General features: G+C 36.1%; 1 protein-coding gene across 2 annotated transcripts in view; it reads right to left on the bottom strand.

Moving 5' to 3' along the window:
• GALNT1 (polypeptide N-acetylgalactosaminyltransferase 1) overlaps window positions 1-27,283 on the bottom strand; it is a 158,089-nt gene that overhangs the window by 55,989 nt on the left and 74,817 nt on the right. For both annotated transcript variants that reach the window (XM_027868941.1, XM_027868942.1), the window contains exon 4: window positions 19,351-19,517. In XM_027868941.1, coding sequence (XP_027724742.1) covers window positions 19,351-19,517 — 167 coding nt within the window. The remainder of the gene's footprint in view (window positions 1-19,350; window positions 19,518-27,283) is intronic.

The raw sequence follows: 27,283 nt of genomic DNA, 5'->3' as shown, positions 1-27,283 counted from the left end.
TGTGTGAGAAATGTAGAAAAAATGGTTGGAACCAGATTGTGAAGGACTTTAAAAAATAAACAAATAAATCTATATTTTATCCTAAAGGCAATATGGAACTCCTAGAGTTTATTGAGCAGGGAAGTAACATGGTCAGATCTGTGTTTGAAGGAAATTATTTTAACAGATGTGGGGACGAAAGAATGGAGTGAGGACACATGAGGCAGACAAACTAATGAAGATACCACTGTAGTGGTCTAGGCTACAGGTGATGAGGGCCTGAACTAAGGTACTCTGGAAACAGAAAGGAGTTGGATACAAGAAGTGTTGTGGAGGTAAAAATAGCAAGATGTGGCAACTGAGTGGATATGAAAAGTAAGGCAGAGTGTGGAACTGAGGATGAAACTTGAAGTCAGAAGCCTGAAAGCCTAGAAGAATGCTGGTGCTTTCAACAGAAACAAGGAAGTTTGGAAGAAGGAAAGGTTTCAAGGGAAAGAATGAATTCTATTTTAAAGATGCTGAGTTTGAGGTATCTCTAGGACATTCAGTTTTATAGATACACAGATCTGGGAGATCTCTGCATAGAGATTATAAAACGTAAAACCAAACAATGGGTATTGTTGAGGTCACCAAGAGAGTTTAGATGGAAAAGTGGAGGGCCCAATACAGTCTTGAGGAATTAAAAACAATGAGGGGGCATATATGATGTAGATGAAGAACCAGCAAAGAAGACTGGGAAGTGGGGAGAGGGAAGGAAATCTGACTACAAAGGGAAGAGGGACAAATGAGAGAAGAGGGAGAAAAGGAAGAAGTGCCAATAAGTGTAGGCAACTTTTTCATCTCACACACTTATTAACTCTACATTCTGGCTTCCAACCTCATCACTCAACTTGAAACTTTTCCCTCCCAAGTTATTGTTATTTAAAATTGCCAAAGCTAGTGGCCCACTATCAATCTTCATCCTTCTTCACCACTTTTCAGCCTCTGACACTGTCAATCACACTCTTCTCCTTGGTCCTTTTTTCCTCTCTTGATTTTTAGTGACATTACTCTATCCTAGTTCTCCCTCCTTATCTATATGAGTGTTCCTCCGTCTCCTTTAATGGATCTTTATACAGGTCATGTCTGCTAAGCATGGATGTACCAAAGGGCTCTGTCCTGGGTCCTCTCCTTTTCTGCCTCTGTTTCAGTTAGTGGTATTATCAGATCCCATGGATTTAATTATCTTCTCTCTGTTGATAATTGTCCAATCTACTTATCCAGCCCTAACCTCTTTGGTGACTTCCAGGCTCCCATCCCCAATTACTGTATGTCTCAAACTGGAGGACTTATAGAAATATTAAAACTCAAGCCCAAAATTGAACTCTTTTTTCCCATAACTTTCTCCTCTTCCTACCTTCCCTGTTGCTTTTCAGTTTACTACATTCCTCCCAGTCACCTGGGTTTGAAGTCTAGATGTCATCCTCAACTCCTCACTCTCTCTCACTCCACATGTCCAATCTATTGCAAAAACCTGTCGATTTTGCTACCTTCATAACATCTCTCATATGTGTCCCCTTCTCTACCCTGGCAATGCCACCACCTTGGTGCAAGTTCTCATCATTTAACAACTGAAATATTCTAACAGCCTGCTGCTTGGTCTTCCTGCCACAAGACTCTCCCCTTCCCAGTCTACCATTCACACATGTGTGAAAGTGCAGCCCTGACCATGTCACCCCACTACTCAATGAACTCCAATATCTCCTCATTACTTCCAGGATCAAATAAAAAAATCTGCTGTTTGGCATTCCAAGCCCAGCATAACCTGTCCCACCCCTACCTTACCAGTGTTCTTATACCTTACACCATCCCCCCTCCCCACTCAACCCATGGCACATATTCTGTAATCTAGATACATTGGCCTCCCTGCTGTTCCTCAAACAATACATTTTATCTCCTGACTCTGGGCATTTTCTTTCTATTTTTCTTCTTTTAAATAAGTTTTTATTGATGTTTTCTATTTCTTACATCATCATAGTTATCCAAAGTATCCCTTCCCCTCTCCCAGAATCATCCCATATAACAAACAGAATTTTTAAGAGAGAAAAAAAATCATCACAATTGATAAATACACTGAAAAGTTCCAAAATCATATGCAATGTATTGCCCTGTGGACCTTCCACCTCAATGAAGGGTTGGGTTGGAGATGTCCATTTGTATCTCATCATTCAAGTCCTGCTTGATCATTATAATTTTGTTATGCTCATTTTTTTTTGATGTGTAGTTGTGTTTTCCATAAACACTACTGTAGGTATGGTGTATGCTGTTTACTTGGCTCTGCTTACTTTACCCTGCATGAATTCATGTACATCTTCCCATGCTTCTCTGCATTCATCATACACACCACTTCTTCTAGCACAGAACATTACATTCATGTACCACAATGTTTTTTAGTGATTCCCCAATTAATGGGAAAAACAAACACTTTTGTTTCCTATTCTTTGCTATCACAAAAAAGTGCTGCTATAAATATTTTGCTGTATATAGTGACTTCTTCTTATTGATAGCTTCCTTGGGGTATATGCCCAGTATTGAGTCTCTAGTTCAAAGAGCATGGACACTTACAGTGATTTTATTTGAATAATTGCAACTGCTTTCCAAAATGGTTGTGCAATTTAACAGTTTTACCAACTATCATTCCCACAATCCCTTCAACATTTGACTACTGACATTTTTTGGTCATTTTGCCAATGAGCAGAGAGTGAGGTGAAACTTCAGGGTTGTTGTGATTTGCATTTATCTCATTATTAGCAATTAGAAGCATTCCTTCAGATGGTTGTGAATACTTTGTAATTCTCTTTTTGGGGAACTTTTTACTCATATCCTTTGACCATTTACTTATTGGGGAATGGCTATTAGTGTTTATACATACATGCACACATATACACATATACACACATATGTATATGTGTGTATATGTGTGTGTGTGTTTGTCTGTGTGTGTGTGTCTGTAATAAATTGTTTATATGTCTTGGATTTCAAACCTATCAGAGAAATTTGATATGAAGATCTTTTCCCCATTTGACTATTTCCCTTCTGTGTGAATTTTCTCTGTGCAGATGCCTTTCAATTTCATCTTCTGTAAACTGCCTCGTATGTTGTTTAGTTAAGAATATATCTTCTAGGGCAGTGGAGACAAGGGGGCAGAGAGAAGCCAGGAAGTTGTCTGAGCTCTCCCCAGTCTCCCTTAGAAACAACATTGAATCAAGCCTCTAAAAGAATTCTGGTGCAAGAGAATCCACAAAAAGATAGCGTGAAACAATTTCCCAGGCCAAGATAACCTAGAAGGACTTCAGGGAAGGTCTGCCTCACTTGGGTAAAAGAAGAGTGTGGCCCAGCACAGGTGGTGTCTGGCAAGTCAGCAGGAGATTCTTAGCCACAGCACAGATCAGCAACTGAGGCCCTGAGGTTCTGGCTCAGTAGGCCAGTGGCACAGCATGACAGCTATGAGGCCTCCAGCCCCAGGGCAGAAGGCAAACTGCCAGCCTCGGAACCCAGGGCACAGCAGGCATAACTAGGCCGGGCCACCCTAGCGCAATGCGCAAATCACCAGCTGCAGAGATCCTGGTGCAGAAAGCCAGTCACTAGGCACCCAGCCCCAGTGCAAGAATCTTGGGACAATGCCCACTGTACCCCAGAAGCAAAGCTCAAATTTTTAAAATGAGCAAAAAACAAAAAAGAATCCTGACAATAGAAAGCTAATATGGCAACAGAGAACATCAAAACACAAACTCAGAAGAGGACAACAATGTCAAAATGCCTACATATAAAGGCTCAAAGGGGACTATGAATTGGTCTCAAGATCAAAAAGTCCTCTTGGCAGAGCTCAAAAAGTAAGTAAGAGAGGCTGAAGAAAAATTGGGAAAAGAAATGAGAGTTATACAAGAGACTTATAAAAAAAGGTCAACAGCTTGGAAAAAGAAGGACAAAAATTGACTGAAGAAAACTCCTTAAAAAATAGAATTGGCCAAACTGGAAAAAAAAATCCACTGAAGAAAACAGCTCCTTTAAAAGTAGAATGGCCAAATGGAAAAGGAGGTACAAAAACTAACTGAAGAAAATAATTCCTTAAAAATTAGAATTGGGCAAGTGGAAGCTAATGACCCTATGAGACATCAAGAGTCAGTCAAACAAAATCAAGAGAGTGAAAACAAAAAGAAGAGAATACAAAATACCTCACTGGGAAAACAACTGACCTGGAAAATAGATCTAGGAGACATAATTTAAGAATTACTGGACTACCTGAAAGTCATGATCAAAAAAAGAACCTGGACAGCATATGTCAAGATTGATTTTTGTTTTTTTCTAGGCAATGGGGTTAAGTGACTTGCCCAGGATCACACAGCTTTTAAGTGTCAAATGTCTGAGGCCAGATTTGAACTCAGGTTCTCCTGATTCCAGGGCTGGTGCTCTATCCACTGTGCCACCTACCTGCCAAGAATAGCATATTTCAATTAAATTATCAAGGAAAACTGCCCTGATATTCTAAAACCAGATAGTCATTGAAAGGATCCACCAATCACCTCCTGAAAGACATCCCAAAATGAAAACTCCCAGGAATATTTTAGCCAAATTCCAGAACTATCAGGTCAAGGAAAAATACTGGAAGCAACAAGAAAGAAACAAGTCAAATATCAAGAAGCCACAATCTCCTGACTTTCTACATTAAAGGATCAGAGGGCTTGGAATATGATATTCCAGAAAACAAAAGAGCTTGGATAACAAACAAGAATCAACTACCCAGCAAAAATGAGCATATAATCTTTCAGGGGAAAAGATGGACATTCAATGAAATAGAGGATTTTCAAACTTTCCTGATGAAAAGAACAAAGCTGAACAGAAAATGATCTTCAAATACAAGACTCAAGAGAAGCATAAAAAGGTAAATAGGAAAGAAAAATTGCACATGGTATTCAGTAAGGTTAAATGGTTTACATCCCTACATGGGAAGATGATACTTGTAACTCTTAAGAACTGTATTAGGGCAGTCAGAAGGAATATATTTAGACAGAGGATGTGGGTATATATTGATTTTGATGAGATGATAAAAAATTAATTAAGGGGTAAAAAGAAGGATTGTATTGGGAGAAGAGAAAAGGGGGAGGAAGAATGGGGTAAATTATATCACATGAAGAGGCAAGAAAGAAGCACTTCCCACAGTAGAGGGAAAGAGGAGGGGGTGAGCATTGTTTGAATCTTACTCTCATCAAATTTGACTCAAAGAGGGAATAACATACACATACAGTTGGGTAGAAAAATCTGTTTTACCCTATAGGGAAGTAGGGAAAGGAGAAAGAAAGGGGGGGAGGTGCTGATGGAAGAGCAGACTGGGGGAGGCGGTGGTCAGAAGTAAAACACTGGTGAGGAGGGACAGAGTAAAAGGAATGAGAAAAGTATAATAAAGGGGAAAACAGAATAGAGGGAAATACATAGTAATCTTAACTGTGAATGTGAATGGGATGAACTCTTCCATAATATGAAAGCAAACAATAGAGAAAAAACCAGAATCCTACAATATATTGTTTACAAGAAATACATTGCAAGCAGAGAGATACACAGAGAATAAAGGTTAAAAGGCTGGAGCAGAACATACTATGCTTCAGCTGAAGTAAAAAAAAAAAAAGCAGGGGTAGCAATCCTGATCTCAAAGCAAAAGTGAAAATAGATCTAATTAAAAGAGACACGGAAGGAAGGTATATCTTGCATAAAAGGTACCATAGACAATAAAGTAATATCAATATTAAACATATAGGCACCAAGTGCTATAGCATCCAAGTTCTTTTTTTTAAATAATTAGTTTATTTTTAGTTTTCAATATTCACTTCCATAAGTTTTTGAGCTTTACATTTTCTCCCCCTCCTTCTCCTTCCCCCTCCCCAACTGCAATCTGATACAGGCTTTACTTTTAAATTCACATTAAACATATTCTCACATTAGTCATGATGGAAAGAAGAATTAGAATAGGAGGAACCATGAGAAAGAAGAAACAAAAGAAAACCACAAAAGAAAAGGAGAGCAAATAGTATTCTTGAATCTGCATTCAGACTTCAAACTTCTTTCTCTGGATGTGGATAGCATTTTCCATTGCAGCATCCAAATTCTTAAAGGAGAAGTTAAGTAAGTTACAGGAAAAAACAGACAGCAAAAACTATACTAGTGTGGGACCTCAACCTCCCCCTCTCAGAACTAGATAAATCTAACCACAAAATAAACAAGAAAGACATTAAGGAGGTGAATAGAATTTTAGAAAAGTTAGATATGATAGACCTCTGGGGAAAAATGAATGCACAGAAAGAAAAATACCTTTTTCTCAGTGGTACATGACACCTACACAAAAATTGACCATGTATTGGTTAACTGGATCATAAAAACCTCATAATCAAATGCAGAAAGGCAGAAATATCAAATGCATCCTTTTCAGATCATGATACAATAAAAATAGCATATAATAAAGAGCCATGGAAAGATAGATTAAAAACTAATTGGAAATGAAATAATCTAATCCTAAAGAATAAGAGGGTCAAACAGCAAATCAGAAACAATCAATAATTTCATCAAACATCAGAAACAATCAATAAATTCATCAAACAGAATGATGATAATGAGACAACATAACAAAATTCATGGGATACTGCCAAAGCAGTACTTAGGGGAAATTTTATACCTCTAAATGCTTACATAAATAAAACAGAGAAAGAACAGATCAATGAATTAGGCATGCAATTAAAAAAGCTAGAAATCCCCAATTAAATAACAAATTCTAAATTCTAAAAATCAAAGAAGAGGTTAATATAAAATTGAAAGTGAGAAAACTACTGAACTAAAAAATAAAACTAAGAGCTGGTTTTATGAAAAAAAAAAACTATAAAACAGATAAACCTTTGATTAATTTGATTTGAAAAAAGAAAGAAAATCCAATTACCAATACAAAAAAATGAAAAGGGTGAATTCCCCACCAATGAAGAGGAAATTAAAGCAATAATAAGGAGCTATTTTGCCCAACTGTATGCCAACAAATCTGACAATCTAAGTGAAATGGATGAATATTTATAAAAATAAAAATTGCCCAAATTAACAGAAAATGAAATAAAATATTTTAAAAACTCCATTTTAGAAAAAGAAATTGAACAAGCCATCAATAAACTACCTAAGAAAAAAATTTCCAGGGCCAGAGGGATTTATAAGTGAATTCTATTAAACATTTAAAGAACAAGTAATTCTAATACTATATAAACTATTTGGGAAAATAGGTAAAGAAGGAGTTCTACCAAATTTCTTTTATGACACAAATATGGTGTTGATACCTAAACCAGGAAAAGCCAAAACAGAGAAAGAAAATAATAGACCAATTTCCCTAATAAATATTAATGCAAAATTTTTGAACAAAATATTAGCAATGAGGTCACAGCAATTTATCACAAGGATAATACACTATGACCAGATGGGATTTATACCAGGAATGCAGGGCTCATTCAATATTAAAAAAACTATCAGCATAATTGACCATATAAATAACAAAACCAACAGAAATCACATGATTATCTCAATAGATGCAGAAAAATCTTTCGACAAAATAAAACACCCATTCCTATTAAAACACTAGAGAGTATAGGAATAAATGGAGTTTCCTTAAAATGATAAAACAGTATCTACCTAAATCCATTAGCAAGCATTATCTGTAATGAGGATAACCTAGAAGCCTTCTAGGTTTCTAGAAGAGGTGAAATAAGGGTGTCCATTATCACCACTACTATTCAATATTGTACTAGAAATGTTAGCTTTAGCAATAAGAGAAGAAAAAGAAATTGAAGGAATAAGACTAGGCACTATGTAGATGATATATTGGTATGCCTAAAGAAACCTAAAGAATCAACTAAAAAACTATCTGAAATATCAATTAACAACTTTAGCAAAGTTACAGGATATAAAATAAACCTACACAAATCATCAGCATTTCTATATATTACAAACAAAGCTCAGCAGCAAGAGATAGAAATAGAAATTCCATTTAAAATAACTGTAAACAATATAAAATACTTGGGAGTCTATCTGCCAAGAAAAACCTAGAAAATATATGAACACAATTACAAAACACTTTTCACACAAATAGTCAGATCTAAACAACTGGAAAAATGTCAGTTGCTCATGGGTAGGCTGAGCTAATGCAATAAAAATTACAACTCTACCTAAATTAATTTATTCAGTGCCATATCAATCAAAGTATCAAAAATTGTTTTATAGTTAGAAAAAATAACAAAATTCATCTAGAAGAACAAGAGGCCAAGAATATCAAGGAAATTAATGTAAAAAAATGCAAAGGAAAAGTGGCCTAGTCATATCAGATCTAAAACTATACTATAAAGCAACAATCATCAAAAATATTTGGAACTGGCTAAGAAACAGAGTGGTGGGACAGTGGAATAGATTAGATACACAAGACACAGTGATTTGATTATGGTAATCTACTGTTTGATAAACCCGACGACTCTAGCTTCTGGGATAAGAACTCACTATTTGACAAAAACTGCAGGGAAAACTAGAAAACAGTATGGCAGAAACTAGGCACAGACCAACATCTTATACCATATACCAAGATAAAATCAAAATGGGCACACGATTTAGACATAAAACATGATACCATAAGAAATTCAGGAGAACAAGGAATAGTTTACTTGTCACATCTATGGGGCAGAATTTATGACTAAACAAGAGATACAGAACATTATGAAATGCAAAATGGATAATTATGATTACATTAAATTAAAAAGTTTTGTACAAACAAAACCAACACAACCAAGATTAGAAGGAAAGCTGAAAGCTGGGAAACAATTTTTACAGTCAGTGTTCCTGATAAACGCCTCTCTTCTGAAATATAGAGAGAAATGAGTCAAATTTATAAGAATACAATACATTCCGTAAATGATAAATCATCAAAAGATATGAACAGGCAGTTTACAGATGAAGATATTTAAGCTATCTATAGTCATGCAAAAATGCTCTAAATCACTACTGATTGGAGATATTCAAATCAAAACAACTCTGAGGTACCATGTCACACCTATCAGATTAGCTAATATGACAGAAAAGGAAAAAGATAAATGTTGGAGAAGATGTGGGAAAATTGGGACACTAAGTTGGTGGAGTTGTGAACTGATCCAAACATTCTGGAGAGCTATTTGGAACTATGCTCAAAGGGCAATCAAACTGTGCATACCCTTTGATCCAGCAATACCATCACTAGGTTGTATCCCAAAGAGATCATAAAAAAGGGAAAGGGACCTACATGTACAAAAATATTTATATCAGCGCTTTTTGTGGTGGCCAAGAATTGGAAATTGAGGGTATGCCCATCAAATGGGCAATGGCTGAACAAGCTGTGGTATATGAATGTAATGGAATATATAGATCCATAAGAAATGATGAGAAGGTGAATTTTGGAAAAACCTCGCAAGACTTACATGAACTGATGCTGAGTGAAGTGAGCAGAACCAGAAGAATGTTGTACACAGTAACAGCAACACTGTGTGATGATCAACTATGATTAACTTAGCTCTTCTCAGCAATGACCCAAGACAATTCCAAAAGACTCATGATGGAAAATACTATCCACATCCAGAAAAAGAACTATGGAATCAGAACATAGATCAAAGCATACTATTTTAACCTTTTTTTGGGTGTTTTGTGTGTGCGTGTGTGTGGCTTTTCTCTTTTATTCTGTTTCTTTTTTCACATGATTAATGTGGAAATATGTTTACATGATTGCACATGTATAACCTGTATCAGATGGCTTGCCATCTTGGGGAGGAGGGATGTGAGGGAGAAAAAACTTAGAACTAAATATCTTATAAAAAATGAATGCTGAAAACTATCTTTATACATAATTAGAAAAGGTAAAATATTTACCAAAAAAGATAAGGAAATAGATAAAGGAAAAACTGAAAATTTAAGTATACTGAATTTTTAATAAATTGATAGGAAATATCTGGTAAGTGTATTTTCATTTCTAAAAAACGTAAATATGTGTATGCATATGTAGCAAATGGAAATAGCTTATCTAGCCCAAAACAAACAAATAAACAAAACTTTTAAGGAAAAAAATATGGGAAAAAAATGTGTCCACAATTATATGTCAGTAGATCACTGTTTCATCCACGGTGACATTTTTTCATAATGTCCTGAATAATTTTAAAATCCCTGTGAAATATCTTGTTCGGGGATAGTTTTTAAAGTTGGTCTTGTTTTACAAATTAACTTTTAATTTTTTAAAAATAGGATCAATGAGATTTTGTGTTCTCTCTTTCTGTGTCTGTGTTCTGAGAGAGAAATTCATCTGAATGCTCTCTTCTTTTCATATTCTTATCAAGGAACTGCTTGATGTATACATAAACCTATCATGTAAATAATTAGCTAAAGGTGAGAATGCAAGTTTATATAATAATAACAATAACAGAAAATCAAATTTAAAAAGAGAATATATCCTCTATTCATAGCTATGAGAGGTACAAGATCTGTTTCTCTCCTAATTTTTTAATAATATAGCCTTTAATTATTAAGAATATACAATTTAACTAGAATACATTATGAATATGGTATGAGGTATATATCTGAACTTAATTTCTGTCAGCATTTTTTATTTTTTTCCAGCAACTTTTATCATACAAGGATTTTTTTCTTAGGTAACTTATGTTTTCCATTTTATCAAACACCAGGTTATTGGGTTCTATTGTTTCTGATTCTCTCTTGTCCAAGCTGTTCCACTGATCTCTCTATTTTTTAAGCAATACCAACTGGTTTAAATGACTACTGCTTTATAATACAGTTTGAGGTCTAGTTCAATGTTATTCCCCCTTCATACTTACTTCATATCATCATTTCCCATGGTATCCTAGATCTTGTTTTTCCAAATGAAATTTGTTATTATTTTATCAAGTTAAAAAAGCAGACCATTGGTAATTTAAATGGAATAGCATTAAAGTGAAAATTAATTCAGGTACTATTGTCCTTTTTATTATATTGGCACAGTCTAGCCATGAGCACTTAATATTTCTCCAGCTATTTAAATTTTTCTGTATTTCTTTAGGTAGTACTTTTCAGATGCATCTATGCAAATCTTTTGTGTGCTTTGATAAGTCAATACCCAGATAAGTATGTGGTTTTGGATGTTTTAGTTTTTAACATTATTACTTATGTTGAATGTTTTCTTATTGGTGAATCATCCTTGCAACCGTGGTATAAATCTCACTTGGTTATAATAAATGACTTCTTGGATAAAAATCCTGTAGTCTGTTTGACAGGATTTTTTCAAAATTTTTGAGTCAATATTCATTAATGATATTGGCCTATTCTTTCTGTGCTTTATTTTCCCTGGTTTAGGTATCAGGTCCACATTTGTCTCACAAAAGGATTCTGACAGGGTCCTTTCTCAATTTTAGAGAATAATTTGTGAACCAATGTTCTTTAAAAGTTTATTAGAATCCTGTGAAACCATCAGGACTGGGAATTTTTTCTTAGTTCCTTTAAAACTGGATCTATTTCTTTTTCTCAAGGCAGGTTATTTAAAATTTCTATCTGGTTTTCTGATAGTTTGGACAGTTTATATATACATACATATACAAATACATATGTATATGGTATTGCTCTATTTAATTTCTTTTCTTAATTCTGTTAGCATATAACTGCATAATATGCTCTGATTGTTCTTTTCCTTCTTGTTTTGTTCTGATTTCACCTAACTCATTTACTAACTTACTGACTTGATTTTCTGCTTTCTTCTTAATCAGATTAACCTAAAGGTTTATTGAATTTATTATTTATTTATTATTTTATTACTAATTTTTTCAGAGAACCAGTTTTTCATTTTCTTATACAATTTGTCACTCTTTTTCATTTTATTGCATTGTTTAATCCATTCACATTTAATAATAACAGATTTCTATTTTCCCTCATCTGGCTCCAATTTTTTTCCTCAAGGTATTATTCCCCCCCTCCCCCACAAACACAGTACTGTGTTCCTTCAGTTACTTATCTAATTTTTAAAACAAAGTTGGTCATATTCCCACTGGTTCTCTTCCCTTCACCCCGATCCCCCCCCCCCCCCAATTATTACCTTTTTCCTTTTGGGATCTTGAATATTAGTTCCTTTTTCTCTCCTGCTTTGATCTTTATATGATTCTTCCCCTCTCTTTTTCCTCTCAGCCAAGTAGATTTTCCCTTCCTTTCCTCCCCTTCAATTAGTCCTATTCCTTAGTTTTTAAAATTTCATTTGTTTTGTACTCCTTCCAAAAAGAATCTCTCACTCTCTTCATTATCCATCTTTTCTTTCTGTCTACTCCAGACTCTTTTTTTTTTTTGATTCATGATATTTATAATTATCTAGTCTCTATTCTCTGTATTCATCATGCAATCAAAACTTGCAAGGTATCCATTCTAGGCTTTCTCCTCTGGGCAGTTTCTACTATTGCTGTGTAGAGCTTGCCCCAAGGATTCCCCTTTTCCACTATGCCTCACTCCCAACAATGCCAATTACTGCAGTTATCAGAGAAGACACAGTGCCCCATGGTAGAGCCTCTCCCCAATGACATCCCTGATTATGTAGCCAAACACCTATCTATATCCTCTATCATTATTCTTTTTTCTCATTTGCCTTAAAATCTCCTCCCTGGGTCATGACCTCCTATTCCCCCATGCTCCAGTTGCCCCCAAGAGTTCCAACTCCCCCACTCCAAAGGCAGGAGAAGTGGTCTTTTCAAACACCAAATACAAAGCTCAGCACACTGTCTCTATCTCTCTTCATAGACCATTTCTCATCATCAATAGTATTCATCAGTGGAACCTCCTCTTACCACCAAAGCAAGGCCTTCTTCCTTCTCTTTTCCCCTTCTCCTTTTTCAATCCTTCCCTTCTACTTACTCATTTCCCTTGTAGGCTCTTCTCCTAGTGAGACCACAGGGGTCACCTTTACCTGTTACTAGCTCTCTATTTGACCTGGACACACCACACATTCCTTTATATCTCCCTCTTTCATGTACCCTCTCATGTTCTTTATGCAGTCACACAAAAAAACATTGATTTCTCTCCAGACAGGGTGTTGCCAGGTTTTGCCCATAATGCCTCAGGCCTGCTTCTTCACTGTTACCTTCACCAAACTGCTAGCTTCACCCCTTTATCCTTGTGTTCATTCATTGCTTTCTCTGCTGTCACTCTGTTTTTCTTGGTGTCCTTGGCTGCTGCATTTATTCAGTTCTACTGCATTTCTGTTGTTCGCAGTGTTTGAGAAGGAAATACTCTCTTCAATTCTGCTTTTCTTCCTAAAATTACTTTAAATGTCTCTTTATCGCTGAATATCCATCTATTTTCATTTATGATTATGCTCAAATTTGCAGGGTAGGTTATCCTGGGTTGCTTCCTGTGCTCCATTGCTCTTTGGAACATTATTCCATTTCCTTCTGCATTTTCTGGTAGGTGGAGAATAGTCTCATGTTATTCAAATTTCCTTTCCTTTGCAGCTGAAGGTCTTTCTCCTGATCACTTGCAGAACTTGTTTCTGAATTGAACTGTTAAATTTAAGCACTATATGTCTTAAGAGTTTTCAGCCTTGGGTTTTTTTTTCTGGAGGAAATTGATGAATTCTTCCAACTGGCATTTCATTTTCTCAGTTCAGAAGTTCTGCGCAGTTCTCTTATTTTCTACATTATAGTGTTAATGTTTTTTGTTTTGTTGGCTTCTGGAAGATCCACAATTTTCACGTCTCTATACATCTGGTCTTTGATCTCAGTACGCTTTGTATAGTGATCATGCTTTATTTTAATATTGTCTTTTGCTTCTCTCCTTCTAGATTGTCATTTACTTCTGTATATTTGCATTTCTAGTCCATTTGTTTTCTCGTTTTTTGTTTTTTTTTTTTCCCCAGTATGACTTGCCATTGCAGATTTCACTTCTTCTATTCTGCCTATTAGTGTTGCTGTGCAGGCCATAAATCCAGCTCTCATAATTTTCATTTCTCTTTTGAACCACTCAAGAACAGTGTGTTGTGGTTCCATCCTCTCCTCACATTCCATAAGGTCCTCTGTCTCATCAAGTGTTGGGTTGTTTTCCTTTGCTTCATAGTATTTATTTATCGATACTTGCTCTCATTTACTAGATGTGGAGACCGTTTTTTCTTCTCTTGTTAATGTTTTCACTATTGATTTATCCGCTTACATTCAAGATCTGAGTTTCCTTCTTCCTTAGATTTTTGGTAGTTTTAGTCTTCCCTTACACCCCTAATTTTTCTTTATTGTTCATTTTCTGACTCTCTCCTTTCATTTGGTGGTTTCCATGGACGCTATATTTCAAAGTGTTTCATACTCCCTCCATGATGGGCAATTCATTGTTTACCAGAGTAGGTCTCTGCCCCAAGTAACTTTTATATGACCAGAACTGGCCCCTAGCTGGATGCTAAGGTCTTGTCTTTCCCTCATATTTAGTCAAGTGCTACAAAGCATCCTCCTCTCACCCCTGCCCCCAGCATATACTATCCTGTCCCATTCTCTGTGTTTCTTGGTTTTCTGCATTCACAATTCACAGCTTTGCAGCACTGGTGTGACAAGGTTGTCTGTCATGCACTGGCTATCTGTCACGGCTCCCAGGAGGCTTTTGCTCCTGAAGGGATGCTGAGGAGCTGGCTATTTGTTGTGGCCCAAGGAAACTTCTGCAGCCTGAATCTAGGGTCTCCAAGTCACTGGAAACAAGAAGAGGGGAACTGGAATGAAAGATGAGGTTTTGTTGCCAGCTGGGTTCTTGGGCTGCTAGTGTAGCCTCACTGCTGGTAGCATGGGAGGTGTGGAAGGGGTGCTGAGTGAACTCAGGGTAGGTGTCAGTTCATGACTGGCTTTTTTAAACCTTTTTTATTTTGAATATACTAGAACATGGAGACAGCTTAAGCTTTGGCACATAATTTTTATTTTTGGAGAGCTGTGAGAGGTAGTAGGGATCAGAGCAAACGTCTAGTCCTTCAATGTGTTGCTCGTGTGACCCAGAGGTCCTGACTTTGAGCATGTTCATTGTATGTCCCCCGTGCTTGGAATGATTTCCCTCACACTATGTCTCCTGGCTTCTGACTTCAAGACTTACCTAAAATTCCACGTTTTACAGAAAGTCTTTCTTGAACTTCCTTAATTCTAGTGCTTTCCCTCTGTTCCTTGTTTGTACATAGTTGTTTGCATTTTGTCTCCCCCATTAGACTGTGAACTCCTTGGAGGTAGGGACTGTTTTTTACCTTTCTTTGTCTCTCCATTGTAATCACAGTGTCTGGTGCACAATAGAAGTTTAATAAATATTTACTGACTGACTAACTAGGCATTTAGATGGGAAATGGAAGAAAGATATAAAATGGCAGTTTGAAGGAATGGTAAGGGGATTCTAGTGAATATTTCTTAAGGTTAAGGGAGATCTGAATACACTTGAAGGAAGCAAGAAAAACAAGTAGATAGGGAAGGGTTAAAGATCAGAAAGGCAAGGAGGACGGGATGACTAAGTGAGCCATTGTTCTGTTTGCCCTTCATTCTCAAAGAGGATGATGACATTAGGGAGGTGATACCATGACATGAAGTGAATTGGATTTAAGTGAAGGAGGGCTGTGCAAAGTCACCAGCCTTACTCTCTCCTCCAGAACCATCTGGGTCCAGTGGCAAGATATAGATCAGGACTACTGGGGATAGCCTTGGATACAGTGGGAGATCTTGGCCTTTTTAAAATAAGGTCCTTCTGCACAAACAAAGCCAATGCAAGCAAGATTAGGAGGGAAGCAGAAAACTGGGAAAGAATTTTTATAATCAGTGTCTCTGATAAAGGCCTCATTTCTAAAATACTTATAGAACTAAGTCAAATTTGTAAGAATACAAGCCATTCCCCAATTGATAAATGGTCAAAGGATATGAACAGGGAGTTTTCAGATCAAGAAATTAAAGCTCTTTATAGTCATATAAATGCTCTAAATCACTATTGATTAGAGAAATGAAAATCAATATCACTCTGAGTTACCACATCACACCTATCAGATTGGCTAACATGACAAAACAGGAAAAGGATAAATGTTGGAGAAGATGTGGGAAAAGTGCTAATCCAATCATTTTGGAGAGCTTTGGAACTATGCCCAAAGGGCTATAAACCAGCAATACTACTTCTATGCCTGCATCTCAAAGAGATCATAAAAATGGGAAAAGGACTTACATGTACAAAAACATTTATAGCAGTTCTTTCAGTGGTGGCAAAGAATTGGAAATTGAGGGAATGCCCATCAATAGGGGAATGACTGAACAAGTTGTGGTAAATGAATGTAATGGAATACTATTGTGCTATAAGAAATTATGAGCAGGCAGACTTCAGAAAAACCTGGAAAGACTTGTATGGACCGATGCTGAGTAAAGTGAGCAGAACCAGGAGAACATTGTACACAGTAACAGCCACTATGTGCAATGACTAACTTTGATAGACTTAGCTCTTCTCAGCAATGCAAAGATCTAAGACATCTTCAAAAGTCTCCTGATGGAAAATGCTATCCACATCCAGAGAAAGAACTATGGAGTCTGAATGCAGATCAAAGCATACTATTTGGTCTTTTTTTTCTTTCTGTTTTGTTTTGTTTCTTCTCTCTTGTGGTTCCTCCTATTGGTTTGAATTCTTCTTTACAACATGAAATATGAAATATGTTTAATAGGTATGTATATGTAGAGCCTATATCAGATTGAATGCTGTCTTGGGGAGGGAAGCAAAAAAGGAGAGGAAGAAAATTGAAAACTCAAAAGCTTATAGAAGTGAATGTAGAAAACTAAAAATAAATAAATAAAATTAAAAAAAATAAACTAAGGTCTCTCCCAGGTTTGAGTCTGACTGAGGCAACATCCATTTAGTGATTAAGGCTAGGTAAGAAATGAGGCAAACAATGGCCTCTTTTACATAGTCAAAAACACTAAGGGCGTAATTCTCTGAAGAAGACAAGAGGGGGTGGGATCAAGAGTCCATGAACAGGGACTGACCTGGGCAAAAAGGCTAACCTCACTATCAAAGATTGAGGGAAAGAAGAACAGAGTAGGGGTGATATCAAATGGTTTTGAGATAAAAGAAAGAAGAGAGGATACTTCTCAGCAATGCAAGGATCTAAGACATCTCCAAAGGTCTCATGATGGAAAATGCTATCAACATCCAAAGAAAGAACTATGGAATCTGAATACAGATAGAAGCACGCTATTTGCCATTTTTTTCTTCTGTTTTGTTTTGTTTCTTCTTTCTTGTAGTTCCTCCTATTGGTTCTAATTCTTCTTTACAACATAACTAACGTGAAAATATGTTTAACAGGAATGTATATGTTTAGCCTATATCAGACTGTACACCGTCTTGAGGAGGGAGAGAAAAATTTTAAACACAAAAGCTTATGGAAGTGATTGTTGATAAATCCAAATAAATTGATAAAAAAAATTTTTAAAAGAAGAAGAAAGAACAGAGCCCATTGTGCATGGCCTCAATTTTCTCAGTAAATTAAAAGACTAGATTCTCAGCTGGGGGATTAGAGTGAGAAGGAGGTAGCAGGGGCTTCAGCAAAAAAGGGAAAATTTGGAATAATGTTGGTGGGGGAGTGAGATAGGGAATCAGTTAAGGAAGAATTAAAGGATTGCTTTGCAGCAGGAAGGATCCAGTTGAAGTTGTATAAGATAAATTTGTATTGTACCCCACCAGCATGGTTTTATGACTCCCTATAACTCCATCCAGCAGCCCGTGAATAGAAACAGAGGAAGAGCAACCCAGAGCTGGGGTTCTGCAAAGGATGAGCAACAATGAAGTGGCAAGGAAACTGAAAGTAAAGTTTAACGTGGAGCTGAACTGGTGAACTATAGGGTCAGAACTGGGAAGGGGGGAGAACAGAAAGTCAGAGTATCCCCTGTCATCTCCTCTACCACTATCTCTACATTAGTCACCTCCTCCTCCTTCAAAACCCTGGTCCCCGAGAAAGAGATGAAATACTACTTGCTCCCCACTGCTACTTCCAGATTCTCCCTTTGCCCCATCAACCATTCTTTAAGAAATGTATCCATAAGAATAGATGACATATAGTATGAGAAAGGTACAATGAAGGTGAAGAATAGACTTAGGAGGGGTGACACACAGGAAAAGAATTAATTGTAGCTTAAGGTCAGATAGAGAAATGTCAGGTTTGTTTTTTTTAATTGTTATCAAACATGAGGAATGTTATTGAATAATACTGAAATTCAGGGTATAACCATTCCTGTGTGCAACTGAGATGGAGTACAGGATGTCGCCATTGAGATCTGAGAATGAGGATTTGGGAGATTATACAATTTAAAGAAGTACTAACATGAACGCTAAAGTTCCCTAGTATAAAGTCAGGAACAGGGGTAAAGGAAGGCTAAACCATGCAGAAAACTGAGAAAAGGGATAATGACCTGAGGGCTAATGGATAACAGCCACCCTAATCTGTGCTGAGTGAAGTATTTTAATAGAGTGAACTTCAAAAGAGAAGTTGTCAAATGATGTCTAGCAAAAAGGGAGTTGGAAAGTGGTAGTAGGGAGCAGAAAGGAATATTCCAACTCTTCCTCTAGGACCAGTGTTTTGGGGTAGGGAAAGGGAAGAAGGTGATACTAAAGTTAAATGAAGGCAGAACAGCGTGAAAGAGGATGGCCAGGGATTTAGTGTTGCTGGAGGAAACCAGGTCTCAGTGAGAGCAATTACATGGAAGAATTTATAACAGGAATCTGACAAGAATGAGGGAGTTTGTTCACTATAGAATAGTAATTCCAGATTCTACTATGCTGGAACCAAGTGGGAAGATATGTAAGAAAAATATGAATTACTATGGCTGAGGTGGCAGGCAGGAGGTAGAATAGTGCTAATCCAGGTGCCCAACTATTTCAGGATTGACCCAGGGTTTGCTGAGGCCTCCTATTTTGCTCCTCAGGTTGTGTAAATTCACAGAATATCTAATCTCCTCCCCAAGTAAAGGTTGTAGTTTGTCATGATCAGGACCCTAAGAAAACTGTAATTCTTAAAAATCCCTTGCATTTCAATGAGATATTATATAATGCAGTATTAATTCTTTTAAAATATAAGATTAAGACTTGCCAGTATAAAATCTATTAAAATTATGAATACTAATTAAATGAAGTGACCATGGAGTTAATAAAGGGGAGATTTTTTTTTTCCTCCTTCACATACTATTTAAATGACTATGGAATTCTGAAACAAAAAAAAAATTAATATAAAAGTTTAAGCTACTGTCATTGGCAAAATGCATTCTTCTTTCATATGGCACATTACTGGTTCTTATATTTTTGATTTACCTCTTTCACTTGCATCATCTACCAGAACGATTTCTTCTAGCATGTGTCTTGGTGACCGGTTTATTACACTATGGACAGTTCTTAGAAGTGTACTCCAAGCCTCATTGTGGAAGACAATCACCACACTTGTTGTAGGAAGATTATCTGGATATACCTTTGTTTTACATCTAGAAAAAACAAAATTGTAACACAAGACTTTACTAACACTCTTCAGATTCCCCCAGTTGTTCCCCTGATTATTTTACATTTATTTTGTATATACTTGTATAGATAATGCTGTTTATTTCCTCTCAATAAAATGTAAGCTCCTTGAGAGCCAGAAAGGTTTTATTTCTGTCTTTGTATCCCTAAATCTTAGCATATAATAGGCACTCAATGAATGTGTTGACTAACAATACACTTTTAGATTAGGGGTTCCTTATTCTTTTTGTTCAAGAGATTCCCCACTGGAGAGCTGTTGTTCTATCAGGAAAAGCTGAAGAACAAAATACCTGAGTATTGTTACAAGAGTCTACTACCTTAATCACAGAATAAAGAGAAGCTGAAAACTCCTTTAAAAAACTGAAGACAAAATGTTACTTAATAACTTTTCTAAAATAAATTCTATTCTGTTAATCACAATAGCATCCCACACATTTGAGAAACACTGTTAGGTGCTAAGGAAACATATAACATTTGCATATTTATTATACTGTGTTATAGTGAATATTTTATTGGCTCTAAAGATCAAAATGAAAATGCTACGTGTTCATACTGACTGTGAGAACCCTTAAAATCACAATAGTTTACGGGCCATAGGATATTAGATGGTAGAGTGAATTTATAGTACTGGACTTGGAGTTGAGTGCAAATTCTGGCTCAGACACTTATTAATTTTACTAATTAGAAACCCTGGGCAAGTCACTTGACTTCTTCATCCTCAGTTTCTTCATCTGCAAAATGGGCATAATAGTAGCATCTACCTCACAAGATTATTGATATATAATATGGTAAGATACTGTAAGCATTTTGCAGATCTTAAAATCCTATGTAAATGTTAAGTACTGTTATAAATTTATGGTAGCCTTATTGCATTAAACTTATAAAGGAAAAAAATGAATTATTTAAAGCTAACAATACTGCCACCAAGCATCTGTCTATTAAGATGGAAAATTTGCCACTATCCTCAAATGATCTTTTCAGATTAACTAGCATTTACAAAATTACAAATAACATTGTAAACTCTCCCCCCAAACCTATAGATAGTACCACCATAGCCTATAAAAAGTCAGACATATATTTTGGTTAGAAAATGTAAACTAAAGATCAGAAAAACAAAAAATTCAAGAAAGCAATTATTTATTTATTAAGCTACAGTCTAAGTACTTAACATGCACCAGGTGTTACAAAGGATATACATATAAGATAGTCCCCTCAGTCAAAAGTTTTTAATTTAGTTGGGGAAATAAGACTAATAGGACTTCAGGAAAAACCATAATCTCTTAAAATGGAGACAAGCAGGATATACATAAGTAGGCTGTAGCAAATTAACCATGATGACATTTATGCAAAAAGTGTTATAAAAGACCTCATCCAAGAAACATGATTGGTAAGAGTCAAGACTAATCATATAGTGAAGAATAAGAAACAAATCATGAATGTGAAGGATGAGATAGACTGTCTGAATCTAGTACTGATATATATAGCTTGGAATATGTGAAAACAAAGGAGATAGTGTCCAGTGCAATGGGTAGATTCCCTATGTTGGATTTATATGAAGATGCTGGTAAAAACTGCACAAAATGAGAAGGCATAGACAGGTTATAAATGAAAAGACTACCTAGATAGATGAAATCACACATTCACGTAAGTACAAACGTTGGTAAGACTAATATGCAGGGGGCAGCTAGGTGGCGCAGAACTGGCCCTGGAGTCAGGAGGCCCGGAGTTCAAATCCAGCCTCAGACACATGACACTTACTAGCTGTGTGACCCTAGGCAAATCACTTAACTCCATTACCACACACACACACACACACACACACACACACACACACACACACACACAAAGACTACATATGCAACAATTAGATAATAACAAAATAACAATCAGATAATCACAAAAGGCAATCAATGGTAAATGAAACGATTCCTACTATAGGTAGTCTCTTATAATGCACTGCCTTTTGGCTATTTCACACACACGTAATATATATATATATATATATGTATGTATGTATATGTATGTATATGTATATGTGCATGTGTATATATGTATGTATGTATGTATGTATGTATGTATGTATAAAGCTGAGGACTTCCCCCCTCCTCCTTAAAATGGGAAATTAGCTCTTTTTTCCTCCTACAAGCTGTACTATTTCCTGGAGCCTTCACTTACCTGTTCCTCCCCAGTTTCCAATCCCCAATACAAACAATTTCCTGTAAAAAGAGTTGGAGGAGAACTTGCTCTATACAGTTAAAAAAAAAAAGACTAAGCAAAAACAAATACCTGTGAAGAATACATGAGTATAAATTCCTATGATGAGAAAAGCTGAAGCAGACATGGAAAGTGACTAGGAAGGTGGAGAAGGGGGTTGGGTACATCAGATATATGAAACATAGAAACATTGAAAGACAGTCTAGATTGAGTACTGTTAGAAACTTTAAGGTAATATGTGCTCAAACTGTATGAAAATGAAGGCGAATTAAAAACAAAATATATCAATTTCTAAAATCTAATAAAATTTTAGAGGGCAAGAAATTCCATACTTGGGTTAAAAAACCTAGTGTACAAGCATAGGATGTGGAGAGATATGATTACAATGGAGTTAATGTAAAAAGATAAGAGAAGGAAGACTTAGCAGTTAGAAGCTTAATAAGAGTTAACAGTATAAACCTTTGTATAGCAGGCAAAAAAGCTAATACGATCTTAGGCTGCATTAAAAGAAGTATACCATCCAGAATGAATTTCCCACTCTGCCCTGGTTAGAGAACACAGCTTGAGTATTATGATCAGTTCTGGGAACTGTTTAGAAAGCACATGGATGTTAACTCAAAACCATGCCATTAGAAGATGAATAAAGGATCTGAGAATGTTGAAGAAGTGATATTAGAAGTAAGTATCTTCAAATATTTGAAGAAATGTAATGTGGTAAAGTGACTAGTTTGGTTTTTTTTTTTGTTTTGTTTTTAAAGTTGTCTCCAAAAGGCAGATTATAGGGAGATAGATTTCAGCTCAAAATAAAAAACTTTCCTAAGAATTAGAATTGCTCAAGAATGGAACTGGAAGTCTTTGAAAATAGTGAATTCTTCGTAAGTTGAAGTTTTCAACTAGTGGCTAGTAATCACTTGTCAGGGATATTTCAGACAAGATTCCTATTTCAGACATGAGTTGGACTGGGAAAATTCAGAGGCATGATTTGGTCACCCTGTTGGAATAAAGCTATCTATCTTAAAGGTTAAGCCTAACTTTTCTAAATATTAAACACATGACTTGTGTTGTTTTTTTTTTTTTAGAAACATGACTTCTTGAAAGCATTTTTTACACTAGAAATAACTGTCTGAAAAAGACCATCTCCCAGAATCTGTGCTGTATTTAACAAATAAAATATTTGAGATTTGATCTTTCTATACAGCATCTACTTAGAAAAAAAAAAAAGGAAAGACTGCTCTGTGAAAAATAAATGGTTATATCTCCAAAATTAATAGACTTTCCTTTTACCTAAACATTTTCTAAAGTAAAATTTTAATTCAATAAAATATAGGCTCCCTGAAGATAAAGATTGTTTCATTTTTATCTTTATATTCGTCTCACTTAACACAATGACCAGTACAGAAATTATTGCTGATTGATAACTGCCTTCATATATCGACTCTCATTTTTTTTCCAATTCTTATTTTGTAAGGAGACTTGCCATTAAAAAATGAAACAAGTAAATCAAATCAGATCCAAGACTAAGACCACAAGAAGGCTGTAATTAATGCATGAAGATCATAAAGAAAATGAGTGGGGAAAAAAAAGAAAATGAGTGACAGTGGCTATGGCATAAGAAACAAAAGACATCAATAAAATTTTAAAAAATAATAAACTGACACTTCATTACCCAGCATCTTTCAGAAACCAGTTTTTCCAAAGAACTGACTTTTTACTTTTAGTTTCTACAGATAATTTTTCTAAAATGATAATTCCCATTCTAGCAAGGATAGGAGCAAGTAGGTGGCAGGCATAGTGGATAGAGCACTGGGCCTGGAGTCAGGAAGGTTCATCTTCCTGGATTCAAACATCGCCTCAGACACTTCCTAGCTGTGTGACCCTGGATAAGTCATTTAACCCTGTTTGTCTCAATTTCTTCATCTGTAAAATGAGCTGGAGAAGAAAATGGTGAACCACTCCAGTATCTTTGCCAAGAAAACCCCAAATAGGGTCAAGAAGAGTTGGACAGGACTGAACAACAACATCTGCAACAGCAAGGATGGAGCCTGGTACAGTGGGAAAAGAGCTGGCTCTGCAAACTGAAGATCTAGGTTCAAATCCTAACTCTGATGCTTACTACCTAGGTGTGGCTTTGGGCAAATCACTTTATATCTTTGGCCTGCGGTTTCCTCATCTGTAAACAGAAAGGGCCTCAAAGAAACACCTAAACTGAGATGAAAGTGCAAAAAAAGAGGATCAGACAAAAACATGGTTACTCCAAGGACACTCTTCTGAGGACTCTAATATATGTTTCAAAGTTCTATGTCTCCAGCCCGAGTCTCTCCCCTGAGCTTCAGTCTCATATCACTAACCACCTACGGGATACTTCTGAATGGATTTCCCCAAAACATCTCAGATTAACCACATAACCCCTCATTATCCTTCTTCCTAAACCCACCCCTCTTCCAAACTTTTCTCTTTGTGTTGAAGGTACCACCATTCTTCTAGTTTTCCAGTGTCACTCTTCCCCATTCCACGTATTCAGTCACAGTTCATTTCTGCCTTTACAACAACTCTTACATCTAACTCTTCTTCATTAGTCACGCAAGCACCATCTTAGTTCGAGCCCTTATTAATCTTGAATTACAACAATGGCCTCCTAATTGGATTTCCTCCCCCAATAAAGTGGATCCTTTACACACCTGCCAAAATGATTTTCCTTAAACACAAATCTAACTACGTCACTCCTCTATTCAGTAAACTTCAGCTGCCTCTAGAATCAAATATAAAGCCCTCTGTTTAACATTTGAGTCCTTCACAATCTAGCCCCTAATTATCTTTCCAGACTCATTCACTGTACATTGTACATGCCCTTCATCCTGAGATCCAACCAAACTGGCCTTCTTGCTGTTCCTCACATATAACATTTCCTATCCTGTCTCTCTGCCTTTGCCTTGGCCTTTCCTCACACCCTGAATGCACTCCTACTTCACCTCTGCCTCAGAATCCCTCTTTTCCTTCAAGAGGTAGCCCAAGTACCACCTTTTTACATGAAGCCTTTCCTGATCCTAACTGCTACTAACTGCTAATACTCTGTATTTATCATCATACTCTTGGATCGTACAATCACATGCAGTTTGCATGTTTATCAATTCTTAAATTCCCTTATTTGAGTATACTCTATTGACATTCTACCTCTCTCTTTGCCTTGCAACTCCAAATCCTGGGGGTGCTTAATAAATGTATATTGAATTGAATAGAATAAGGTTGTCTACTCAAATTCAATACAGCCCAGGGAGAAGAACAAAGGAAGGATATCCTGGAATGACACTGGATTGAGACATCACAATGGGTTAAAACTTTGAAATTATTTTTGTCATTGAAAATATAAATGATTAGAGGGTAGAATGGCTTCCTCATTATTTTTGCTGAAGAATCATAGGATTTGTTATTAGAGAGAAATCCCACAGCATCTAGTTCAATCTCATTTTACAGAAAATGAAAAAAAAAGGCTCAGAAGGCTGAAATCACTTACCCAGGGCTACACAGACAATGAAATGGAAAGAGCTGGAAACATAACTAATACATATGTCTTTTAGGTCACAGCTACTTAAAAACTACTGAAAGGTAAGAGAGAATTGGCTTAAAATTAAATATCCCAAACCAGAAGGATGAAAATCATTAACAATTCACTACTTTATAAAGTGCTTTTCTGGCCAATACAAGTATCGGAGCTAAAACTGGGGCAGGGCTCCCTGGGGAACACTGATTTTAGATGGAATAAAAATTTCAACTAATGTTTCTTTAAACATTGTTCAGTGTTACCCATACATTCTAACAACACTTTCTCTGCTTCTGCAGAACATAAACTAGTTAGCAAGAACTAGGGTTTAGTTAGCAAGAAATAAGGGTTCTCAGAAGGCAAATCTCTGAGGCTGCCCCAGGTGAATTCCTTCCCCACATCCCTCCTTGGAAGCTTCCCTAATAGCAATATGAAGGGGAAAGGCAGAGGAGCGAAGCACAAACAATTGATAATAAATATTTACTGACTGACTGATATCACTTTGGTACCTCGGGTGTCAAAAGTGTTAGAGGCAAATATCACCACCCTCCTTTTACAAAAAGGATGAAGGAAACTAAGGTTTATAGGCAAATCACATAGCAGATTAGTGCAATCAAAGATAGAAAAAATAAGGGAACAAAGCCAATTTTGCTTTCCATTGTCAATACTAGGGAAAGGGAAGCTGAAAGAGCTAGAGTGCTAGGCATGACAGGAAAGACTGAATGAAATGAATGCCTCTTTGCCAATAACAATTACAATCATCACATTAGCAGAGAGGGTGTTTTAAGGTTTACAAAGAACTTTAAGTACATTGTTTCATCAAACTCACCAAAACAGCATGTAAACTACAAATTCTCACAATTGCTACATGCTGTAGAACCTTGTAGAACTTAAGAGACCTACCCATTGTTTCACTGCCAGCAACCATGTGATCAATGACTTAAACTTAGGTCCAAATTCAGAGCTTTTTCTACTATACCATGCAACCCCAATTTATGATCATCATCTCTATAAAACATACATTAAAAACCTCATTTCTTCCAGAGAGAGCAATTATATTACTACCACTCAACTCCTAATTTATTCAGTGACCTCTCTGTTAGATAAGACTCAAGGAATCTCAGCATCAGAAGGGATTTCAATGGTCCTCATCATTCTTGTGTCTTCCTCATGAGATAAGCGTTGGATACATTTGAGCTTTTTTTTTCCATTTCTCTTTTCCCCTTAAAGACCTAATTCCATTCCTTCCAAAAACATTTCAACCTCACTGGTGAGAGAATATGTTTCTGCACCTCACTGATGTTATCTTCCACAAATCTACATTTTGGCCTGTGTAGTTATTTGACACTAACTCAAATACAAATACTATGTAATCTCTATGACAAAAAATATTCCCTTCCTCCAAAACGGTTATATCTTTATAAAGATTCAGAACCAATCCTGTGCTTTAGGCAGCACAAGCAGAAGAACTAACCAACAGCAAATCAGAATCTCATAAGGAGAACATAGTTCCAAACAGCCTTCTATAAATTGCTGAAAGGAATAGTTTTAAAAGACTGTAGCTTGCAAGATGCTTAAACAAGAATGCAGAAGTAAAAAATGTAGGTAAGGAAAAGGGAAGACATAAAAAGTTTTATAGCTGGACAGAACCTGCAACACTGTTCCCAGAGAATAAAAGCAATTTCAAATTTTTTTATATTCTGAGTTCTGTTTACTGTCCAAAATACATGCACCTGTATAACCTGTATTAAATTATTTGCCTTCTCAATGAGGGGGAAAGAAGGAGGGAGGGCGAGAATCTGGAACTCAAAATTTGGGGAAAAAAAGAATGTTAAAATTGTTTTTACATGTAATTGGGAAAAAATAAAATATTAAATCAAATTTTTTTTAAAATCTGGAGAGGAAGGAGTGAAACCTGGAGAGAAATGAACAAATGTATGTATGTATGTATGTATGTATGTATGTATGTATGTATGTATG

This window comes from Vombatus ursinus, unplaced genomic scaffold, assembly GCF_900497805.2.
Source record: "Vombatus ursinus unplaced genomic scaffold, bare-nosed wombat genome assembly UNPS02014791.1, whole genome shotgun sequence".
Classification (NCBI taxonomy): Eukaryota; Metazoa; Chordata; class Mammalia; order Diprotodontia; family Vombatidae; genus Vombatus; species Vombatus ursinus.
Note: the sequence above shows the minus strand (reverse complement) of the source record. Positions and strands in the feature narration are given on the sequence as shown.